The 10,605-nt window shown below is 41.2% G+C and overlaps 1 protein-coding gene across 1 annotated transcript; it reads left to right on the top strand.

Moving 5' to 3' along the window:
• Positions 1-1,092: 1,092 nt before the first annotated feature.
• On the top strand, positions 1,093-10,209 carry LOC123406095 (TBC1 domain family member 15). Its single transcript, XM_045099585.1, has 15 exons — positions 1,093-1,384; positions 1,645-1,803; positions 2,187-2,253; positions 2,352-2,459; positions 2,590-2,674; positions 3,308-3,362; positions 3,736-4,137; positions 4,634-4,693; positions 5,685-5,783; positions 5,866-5,976; positions 6,466-6,537; positions 6,644-6,760; positions 7,458-7,607; positions 8,156-8,256; positions 9,697-10,209. The coding sequence occupies exons 1-15, from the start codon at positions 1,256-1,258 to the stop codon at positions 10,022-10,024; spliced, it is 2,043 nt and encodes a 680-aa protein (XP_044955520.1). The 5' UTR covers positions 1,093-1,255; the 3' UTR covers positions 10,025-10,209.
• The last annotated feature ends 396 nt before the right edge of the window (positions 10,210-10,605 follow it).

The raw sequence follows: 10,605 nt of genomic DNA, 5'->3' as shown, positions 1-10,605 counted from the left end.
AGGCCAGCTCGTATCCTACCTCCATCTTTGAGCTCTCGTCCTGAGCGCCTGGAGCAATTTGTGGGTGTCTTCATGGAAGCTTACTACTCTGTTGCTTGCTTGTGTGATGTATGAGGCTGGATGGCTAAAAGGAAGAACGTACGAGCAAAAAAGATGTGGAGGAGAGTAGTCAAAGGAGAAGATAAGGCAACAGGTAAAAGCGGTTGGGAAACCCACTGAAACACGTGTCATCAGTGAGAGGAGGCGGAAGGAACGAAAAAAATCAGCCGACTGAGAGAGATCATTTCTCAAATTAGAATGGTATAGGTTTATTATTATGGTACCGCATAACAATATTATTATGGTACCAAGGCATATTCCCCGCATGCATATACACTCATATGTAGGTATATGTTGTTTGTTCCACTAAAAAAAAGGTATATGTTGTTTGTATATATTTTATTTATGTTTTTAAATCATGATTTTGTGTAATTTTGTATCGTGTTCATACCGTATAAATCGAGTGCACAGGGTTGGGGCAGCCCCAAGGTGAGGCTGTGGTTGCCTCCGGTCCGGATCAGCGGCGTAAGCCTGTCGGTAGGTGCCGCGATTTTGTGGTTCCGTCCGTGTGATTTGCTCAGGCGGCTAAGGTGACGCTCATCTCTTTCTCTGTCTGCCTTCGTCTCTAAGGCACGACCAGTCGGCTACGTAGCAAGTAAGTATTTTCCAGAATCGAGACCAAGCTTGGGGCAGCCAGCAAAAGCAACTTGGTTGCGGTCTTGCGGATGTGGTCGCTTTCTGTTGGCACCCGTACCGTATGCCACGTCACCCTTGTTAAGACTACAACATAAATTACTTACTGCTGGTATAACTTATGTACAAAATGCCCTCCGCCATACGTTGGAGAAACGAAAACACTTTTTTTACATCTGCCCTTCCACCAAACAATGCCAGTAGCACTGACTAAACAGTCAAGTCCCACCTGCCGTTCCGTTGCCCTTATTATATTTTCTCCGGCCCAAAAATGATTTGATTTGGGATATTTATTTATTTGTTATTATCGCTGGGGAATTCTTTGGCCGCACTGCAACGCTCTCGCCTGGTGGCAGCAAGGCGAAGGGAGAGGGCAACTGAGAGACGGGGCCAAGCACTCCAACGCAACGCAGCGCAGCGCTATATAATCATCAATCGATCCCCATTATTGCTGCTACTGACCAAAAACCCGAGCGAGATCAGCAAACCCAATCCCCCCGACCGACTCCCCCTCCCTGGATCGATGCGCGGGGAAGCAGCAGCAGCAGCAGCGCGGGCAGACGCCGCGGAGGCGCGCTCGCCGGACCCCCACGACCTCTCCGACGACCCCGACTACGCCGACGCCGCCTCCGTCCCCGCCTCCATCCACGCGGTACCACTCGCTCCCCCCCCGCCTCCACCTCTTCCGCTTCCTAGCGCGGCTCGGGTTGGGGCCCAGCGCCGACGAACCGATCGGTTGGTTAGGTCCCAGCCGGGGGACGGATTTGGGGCTTGCTTCTGCTCCTTCCTCATGTTCTATCGTCGGAGAACGGATGGATGCCTCCGTTGTTCCACCCGCGCTCGATTCTGCGTGTTTTCCCCTTTTTGGTTGGACTGATTGCTGATACCGTGTCCTTCTGTTGGTGATCCAAGGCGATGCGGACCGACATGGCGGACATAGGGTCCGAGGAGATGGCGAGGATGGACGTGGTGTACGAGAAGGAGCGCGTCACCATCCACCCCACGCAGTACGGCTCCGGCCGGATCAGCGGCAAGCTGCGCCTCTACTTGCAGCTCGGCTCCCTCTTCCTGGTGAGGGCTATCCCCAATACCCCATCACACAATCAGCTAATATGAATGTTTGGTCGTTCCTATATACTGTAGTACTACATGATAGGGGTGGAAATTAATAGTATTAGAACTCATGCGGCTGAACCGTGCGGTCACTTCTTAACTGCTGCGAGGAACCGTATTACTATTATGCAGACTGCATGCCCACTGGCTTATATTGTACTACAACCTTCTGCCGCCATTTATGTGAAAATGACTCAGAGCATGTTGTTACTTGCTGTTTTCCACTTCATAGTATTATCCTTTGTATATACTGGATGTTAGACTTGGATGAGTTATAGCTAGTTGCCACCTGAATACAGCTCTGCTTCTTCCGCTAATGCTTCGCCTGATATGTTTGACAGAGTTGGGAGCCAAATGAGGGAGTCAACAGTTTCTCAACCAGTTCAATCAACGCAGAAATAGAAAAATGTATGAATCTATTGTTTGCGTCTTTGGTCATGCTAAATTTGACAAGTGAAGCACATCAGCCATGGTGCCTGACTCTTTACATACGTGGTCCTGTGCAGATAGAAGTTTGTACACCATTCAGGCCTTGCCTCTAAGTGATGTGCGCTTCATCCGTAGGCACACTCCAACATTTGGATTGGAGTACATAATTATTGTTCTCTCATCAGGTGAAGTGTTTTTCTTGGCGTTCGTTCCTCTTATCTTGCAGCTAGATCCAATCATCACTGGATGAGCACACTGGCAGAAAAATTCATAAGTGGGACCAGTCTTATTTATCTTGTCTGTCAACTTCTGCAGGCCTGGCTTTTCCCCCTTTCTATTTCTACAATGGTGGAATTCGTGAATTGTTCGCAACACTGAAACAGCATGTCTTCATTATCAGGTTTCCTTCTTTTGGCGCAGTGATCCTAAATATTTGATCATGTTTGTACATATATTGTTTATTAATTATTAATGCCTAACTTGTGCCTTCCTACAAATGGAACTTAAAGCAACTGACAAATGCCTGAAAAGCGCCATGTATTTAAGGCTATCAACTATATTCTTAACTACAATTTCTCGATGCATGTCTTGCTTTCCTCCTGTTGTGTATGATAGCATCTTAGTGCCACATATATCTGAACTCAGGGAGATAACTCCGACTGTTGACCTTGCCATCTACTCCCTCCGTTTCTAAATACAAGCCTTTTTAGAGATTTCAATACGAACTACATACGGATGTATGTAGACGTATTTTAGATTGTAGATTCACTCATTTTGCTCTGTATGTAGTCCAAATTGGAATCTCTAAAAAGTCTTATGTTAAGGAACGGAGGGAGTACTCTACTAGAGTTCCATTGTGAATCTTAACATCAATCCATCCTATTCAGAAGAAATTGAATGAAGCATCAAAGTCTGACCACAAGATCTACATCTCCATGATTATGAAACCCCATTTATAAATGCTATTTAACTTCTCTTTTTAATAAATGTCTTTTTTACCTGCTTGTGATTAAATGTCTTCTTTATTTTGTAGGTCGGATGACGATCCTAGTGTATTTCTTGTCAACGACTTTGAAGATCCTCTTCAGGTTTGTTGCACCACTGTAGTTTCTTGAATCGAGCAAAACATTCTCAAATGACAATTTGGAATCTTGTTTTTCTGTTGATAGCTTACTCTGTCATAGTAAAAGGACCCAGTACCTTCAACGGGATTCTATTTAGTTCCTTTCCCCTCTTCTTTCTGTCTGCAGTAACTGGTGACCTTGTGAATCTGTTAAGTCTGGGCTTTCTAGTATCGGATTTCTGTAAAGTAACCTAGTCTTCATTGGTAAAAAAATCTTTATCTGACCAAGGTGTTGCCCAAATTGAACATAGTGATCACTGATTACTGATGCAGTATTTACGCTTATTCCTTGTAGAAAGGCCATCATCCTTAACCCAACTCTTTTGATGCCTTTGTAGAAAAGCCTGTCATCTCTAGAGCTTCCAGGGGTTGCCACTGTGGCAAATGCCATGTCACGACAGAATTCCTTCAGCTTCACTGGCTCAGTTAGTGAAGTACGACATGGAGATGATGCCAAATATGGGGGGCCTTCAACCATGTCTGAATATGGCTCAAAACAAAGGCGGAAATCGAATGATCCAGGCCGTGACATTTCGCTTCAAGTTCTGGAGAAATTCTCACTTGTTACGAAGTTTGCACGCGAGACAACATCAAGCCTCTTCCGTGAAAATCACAATAGTGGTTCTAATGCTTATGGACGGCAAAAACAAGAATATGTTTTGGACAACAGAGCAAGTGACAAGTACACTGATCAGCTAATAACGCCGGATGATGCTTCTTTGCCCTCAGATTCGGTAGAGGTAAACATATGTTACATGATGTTTTGTCTTCGTATCCATTCAGGCACCACAAATTGCGGCACGGAAATACATCTTCTTGAAGTGTTGCTTACCAGATGTCTGGACACACCTTTGAAGTTTACTTCCTTTTTAGATTTAATTTTACTTTTATATTTAAATCAAATTGGCAGTTACTTCCAAAGGTTAAATTAGGATCATGGCCATTTATACCGGGCGGATAAGTGAAGCTGCGCTACTATGTTTTCTGACATTTGCTCAAATGTATACCATAACCCGTCAATTCACCACCACTAAACTGTATTAACTGTAGTTTCTGTAAATTAATGGACTCAAATTTGAGAACATGATTGAAAAGAAAACTAGAAAACATTGATCTACTTAGTTTTACGTTCTTAACTTTGATGACGTTGAAAGTTTGAACCTGCTTTATATTCCATGGTTATGAACTCTGCATACTTCATTTTGTGTAACATCAGTTTCCTTACTCTTTTGGTAGTCTGACGAGTTACTGCTGGTGTGGGGAAAAAAGAGAGGCAGCCCATTAAGTGTCGAAGAGGTAACAATTCTCGGATGTTTGATGTATTTTTGTGAGCACTTCATTTCACCATCTATATATGTTTACTTACAAAAAATCCATGTTGCACTACACATTCTGCTGATGAAGCAGTAGCAATTGTTGCTAGTTCCGTAACCAAGTTTGCATAAAACATCTGTTGTGTATGTTGTGTAACCAAACAATGAGGATGAGTCCAACATTAGATTTCTAGTGTGTTCATCATCATAAAGTATTATGATTCTCAGGACAACCATGTACAGTTTAATCATGGAACTTAATTATAATAAAGTTTGGACATGTACAGTTCCCATATTCGCCTAGTCTCTGGCTCAGACTCTAGGAACTATCATGTTCAATTTTGGTTTATGACCTGGATTTGAAGGAAGCTTTAGGTTAGAGACAAGGGTGCACCCAGGAACGGACCAAGGGAGGGGCTACGTGGGCTGCTGATCGGCCACAGAGTACTGGACTACACAGATTCAGAACTTTTTGTCTTCAATACGACATGTTCCCTTGGTTACTTGGGCTGGACCTTTCTAGCACCGGTCCTAGCCCGACCCTGCTAATGGAGGTGTTGTCCCATAAGTTCCAAACCTTACTCTTCCTGGCTGGCCTACTAACCTTGGATTAGAAATTAGATACAGGAACCTTCAATAAGAACAACACCGTTTCTGAAGGTTAGATAGTTTGTAGGCCATTACCTGTTTTCTCCAGTGCAAACTTGTACTTATCCACTTATCCTTGGTAATGCCACAAGCTAAGCTGCACCATGCTGAACACTTAACAAGGATTTGCTTTACCAAAAGCTAGTGTGATATTTTTTTCAGTTACTAGGAACCGTATGAATTTATACTGAATATCTTGTTCTTAGTTTCATGGATCTTTATCACTGACCATCTAGCACTTATTTCTGTATTGATCATGCTGTGTCAGCACTTTTCTATTTCATCTGAATCCTTATTTTATTTTGGGAATGAATATCTTTGGACAGTGGAGAGCTTTCTTAGATCCTGAAGGTAGAATTATGGATTCAAAGGCACTGAGGAAGAAGATTTTCTATGGGGGAGTCGATCATGTTCTGAGAAAAGAGGTGTTATACTTAACCTCTGATATGCCATAATTACACTCAACAAGACAATCTTATCCATATATACTGATATTGAACAATGTAGGTCTGGAAATTCTTGTTGGGTTATCATGAATATGATTCAACACAAGCTGAGAGGGAATATCTTGCTGCCATGAAACGGGAAGAATATGAAGCCATAAAATCCCAGTGGAAGGTTAGTCAAGGGTCATAAGTTTAATTTTCTGCAATTCAGTGTGCCCGAATGGCCGAATCTGTTCTCTTCCTGCATAAATTATGAATGCTGGTCATGACATATCCCCTTGCACAGTTGCACTATGTTGTAGGTATTTTATGAATTATGATACAGATATATTTATTGTGTTTTTTTAACCCTGAATCTGGCTTATGAGGAAGATAAACACACATTGTTCTCTTGTTAGGCTTATGGTCCGTGAGGCATTTCTGGTTTTGACGAGTAGGAGAATGGTCGGATATTAATGTTTGGATACAGTTTCTGGGCGTCTTTACATTTACTGATACTGCTGCTTGAATAAATAGCAATCCTTTCAAAGTATTGTTAGGTCACTTTCAGCTGTTTTAATTTTAGCATATACATCGCTTTCAGATCAGGAGATACACCGATCTCCATTTTACATAAATAATCGTGATTATTCTTATGCCATGGCCCATGTGGTATTTGCAGAGTATCTCAACCACACAAGCTAAAAGGTTCACCAAGTTTAGGGAAAGAAAAGGCCTTATTGACAAAGACGTGGTATGGATAAGTTTCCTCTTATCCTTTCTACTATCTCCTTGTAAATAATTCTGCACTATTGTACTATTTTTGCTTACATTTTGTCGCCTTTTTTTTCCCTATGAAGGTGAGAACAGACAGATCTGTTCCTTACTATGAAGGAGACGACAATCCAAATGTTGTAGTTCTACGTGACATCTTGGTGACATATTCCTTCTATAATTTTGACCTGGGTTATTGTCAAGTAAGTGTGCCTTACATTAGCCCTGCACCTGCAATTTCCCACCATTCAATGAAACTGTCTGGCATTTAACTGAAACAAGCTGTCCACTAGCTGTCTTCGACTACTTATTACTCCCTCCATTCCTAAATATATGTCCTTTTAGAGGTTTCAATATAGACTACATACAGATGTATATAGACGTATTTTAGAGTGTAGATTCACTTGTTTTGCTCCGTATGTAGTCCATAGTGGAATCTCTAAAAAGACTTATATTTAGGAACGGAGGGAGTATTAGTTAACTTCTTTTGGTCTTAATGCATGAAGATGCTTCATTCTCATGCTTGCTTAAGACAGTAGTATCATAGATAGATGTTGAGTTTACTAGTCATACAACTCTCAAAAGAGTTAGGCGTGCCATCCTACGTCTATGAATAGAAATTTTGTGGACATTATGTCCGCTATGTTGACACACACAGCGGCTTCATGTTGGTTCATTAGCTGTTTAATACAGTAATTGATACTTGTTGCTGTATTCTAACCCAGTAAATCTTTATGTTATCAACTTGTATGCAAATCTATGCAGCTTTATTAACTGATCATTTGGGGTACAAAAATGAATTCAAACCTTACATAAACTTATGTTTCTTTATGATCCCATAAAGTTTAGTCTACAGTTTTGTTGGAATGATATCATATTCATATATGATCTGTCCTCCAGGGAATGAGTGATTTCTTGGCACCTATACTTTATGTCATGGAGGATGAGTCTGAAGCATTTTGGTGCTTTGCTTCTTTGATGGAACGACTAGGAGGCAATTTTAATCGTGATCAGAATGGCATGCATGCTCAACTACTTGGATTATCCAAGGTATATATATGGACTATTGGTTATCATGTTGCCCCTTTTTCAGTTTGGCTGTGTGCGATAGATATTCTTGTTAGAGGTCAGTATTATACTCCCTCCATCCCATAATATAAGAGCGTTTTTGACGGTAGTGTAGTATAAAAAACACTCTTATGTTATGCGACGGAGGGAGTATGTATTAGAATAATTTTGTTGGTGTATCTAATGCAAATCGAGGAAAGCGTTTTCACTTTGGGCATACTTATGGTTTGTGTTCATTAATACAGTACTTATATGATTCCCTCGGTTTCTTTGACAAATGGCAATGCACTCATATCCTTTGAAGCCTTTAAATATCTTCAACTTTTTAAGATGCTGAAATATAATGTATTTTTATAGCTATGCATCAATCGCATGGTTACCGTCTGTAATCCCTACCATGTCATTTCAAGTCTTTGATGAATGCTATTCAGCTTTGTCTCATAGTAGTTGGTTTATCCATTTCTTGCCTTTTAAATCTAATATAAAATACAACATTCTGAGTTTGTGTATATTTTTTCCTTGTCTGATAGCTGGTGGAGCTTCTCGATCCTTCATTGCATAACTATTTTAGGCAGAACGACTGTCTAAACTACTTCTTCTGTTTCCGCTGGGTTCTTATACAATTCAAAAGGTAAATTCTTTACTTTTAATGTTGCAGCATTTGCATCTTGCAGACTTCTATTTCTTGGAGAGCACCATTTGTTATACAATGTAATTTATCCATTTTACTGAAAGATATGCAGAAAACGAGTGTTATTCAGTAGCCAAATTAAGGGAATCTTAAATTTTAGAAGTTCTCCAGAAAGTGAAACCATATGTAGCTTCTAAGTTAGTATGCACGTGCTCTGGTTCGGCACCCTGGACTTCCTCTTAACTTTTGGTAACAAATGGCTCCGTAACTTGGGAGGGGAGGGTGCGAGATGGCGAATTCGCTGTGTATTTGGGCCCATTTCCATTCTACCTTTCGGTGTGCATCCAAACAGCCGAATTGGTAGCTGGGAATACTGGAGTCCATTTCATCCAAACATAGCCTTTGCAGTTTTGAGCAGGCCAAGTAGATCAGCAAACAGGGCAAACTGGACTGCCCCATCCGCATCCATATTTCTAACATGGTCAAATTTCACCAAGTATTACTGGCCAGAAGCATTCTTAATAGTTAATATTTCGTGCAAGCAGCTGGGATTACTGTATCATAGTGCTCTGCTGTGGCAGCTTAGATTTGGTACAGCTTTATTTGGTTGTACAGCAAGTAGGCTGGCGCCTTCTTGGTATTCTACCAGCTCTCATTCCCAGCAAAACATTGACCAGTGGCATCAATCATTTACAAAGGAAAAAAAAAGAGTAATCAGCTGTAACAGGGAAAACTGAATCCATCAATCATGATAGTTACCTTTTGAGTTTGATAACTTATTTGGTTTAAATCTAGGTTTTTGCTGATGAGTAGGCCCTACCTAATTCCAGACCTAGTTTAGTCGACTTGGCAGTCGGGGCATCTTTGGTTCTTTTCTTTAACGATGTTAGCAGAATTAATGGTAAGAGATCCGGAGTTAAAGGGCAGAGATGCTAAGTAAGGAAAGAGATGCACATGCAGGGAGAAGCAAAATTAGTTTTCTTTTAGCAATGACCTAGTTTAGTCGATTTGGCAGTCGGGGCATCTTTGGTTCTTTTCTTTAACGATGTTAGCAGAATTAATGGTAAGAGATCGGGAGTTAAAGGGCAGAGATGCTAAGTAAGGAAAGAGATGCACATGCAGGGAGAAGCAAAATTAGTTCTCTTTTAGCAATGACCTAGCGAACCAAAAGATGCCTATAAATTAGTGTGCCTGATTTATGTCAGGCTACCACTGTGAAGTTATTCTATAGTCTACCAGTGGTTACTTACCTAGAATAGGAAACACGGACTGTTTTCCCTATTACCAGTTTCATGCCAATTAAAAAAATGTTTGGATTGACAGAGAAACTGTACAAGAAATACATTTACTCAGGGAACTCTGAAGCATTTACTTGAAAATAAAGAAAACACAGTTAGTCTCTTTAAGTTCCAAGTCACACCAATTTCTTATGGATTGCAGGGAGTTCAGTTTTGATCAGATCATGCTCTTGTGGGAAGTTTTGTGGACTCACTATTTTTCAGAACACTTCCACCTATACTTGTGCGTCGGTATCTTGAGAAGGTACCGCCTGCGGATAATTGGGGAAGGGATGGACTTCGACACCCTTCTCAAGTTCATCAACGAACTAAGTGGTCAAATCAACATTGACCGGGCTATTCAGGACGCCGAGGCATTATGTACCATTGCAGGTGAACGGGGGGCCGATTGCATTCCACCTGGAACTCCGCCTTCTATGCCCATTGAGACCGATGGTGGTCTGTACTTGCAAGAAGATGATGTCTTGTAAGACGGCTGGTGGTCTGTACTTGCAAGAAGATGATGTCTTGTAAGACGGATGGTGGTCTGTACTTGCAAGAAGATGATGTCTTGTGAGATAGTAGCGTAATGACACTTCACATAACCTTTGGAAGAACTATGAGACGTTATTGTTGTATATATGTACCATGACTCTTACTGCTTTTGCTCACTGGAGATGGATCTTGTATGAGATGCCCTTTTTTTTGTTGCTTCACTGCCTATTTCTCTCATCTAAACCTTCAGTGTTAATCAACTGGCAGGCTCCAGAGCCTGATCCCCATTCATGCGGCCCTGCCTATATGGCTTTTCAAGATAAATTTAAACTGAAGATAGCATCTGGGCTATCTATTCCTCAATTCAGCATCACTGAGAACTATGGGACTGAAATGTAAAAAGTGTAAGCTAGAATGATTGTCGGCATGGAAAAAGTGTTGCAAAAGATTATTGTATGGAAAAGTCATGGATGAATCCATGGGCATATGAATGGAAAAGTCATGGATGAATCCATGGGCATATGAATGAACCCACTTTGGGAAACATATTTTTAATTGTCCAAAAATTCTGAAAAAT

The sequence above is a fragment of the Hordeum vulgare genome, chromosome 6H (assembly GCF_904849725.1).
Source record: "Hordeum vulgare subsp. vulgare chromosome 6H, MorexV3_pseudomolecules_assembly, whole genome shotgun sequence".
NCBI classification, from domain to species: Eukaryota; Viridiplantae; Streptophyta; class Magnoliopsida; order Poales; family Poaceae; genus Hordeum; species Hordeum vulgare.
Note: the sequence above shows the minus strand (reverse complement) of the source record. Positions and strands in the feature narration are given on the sequence as shown.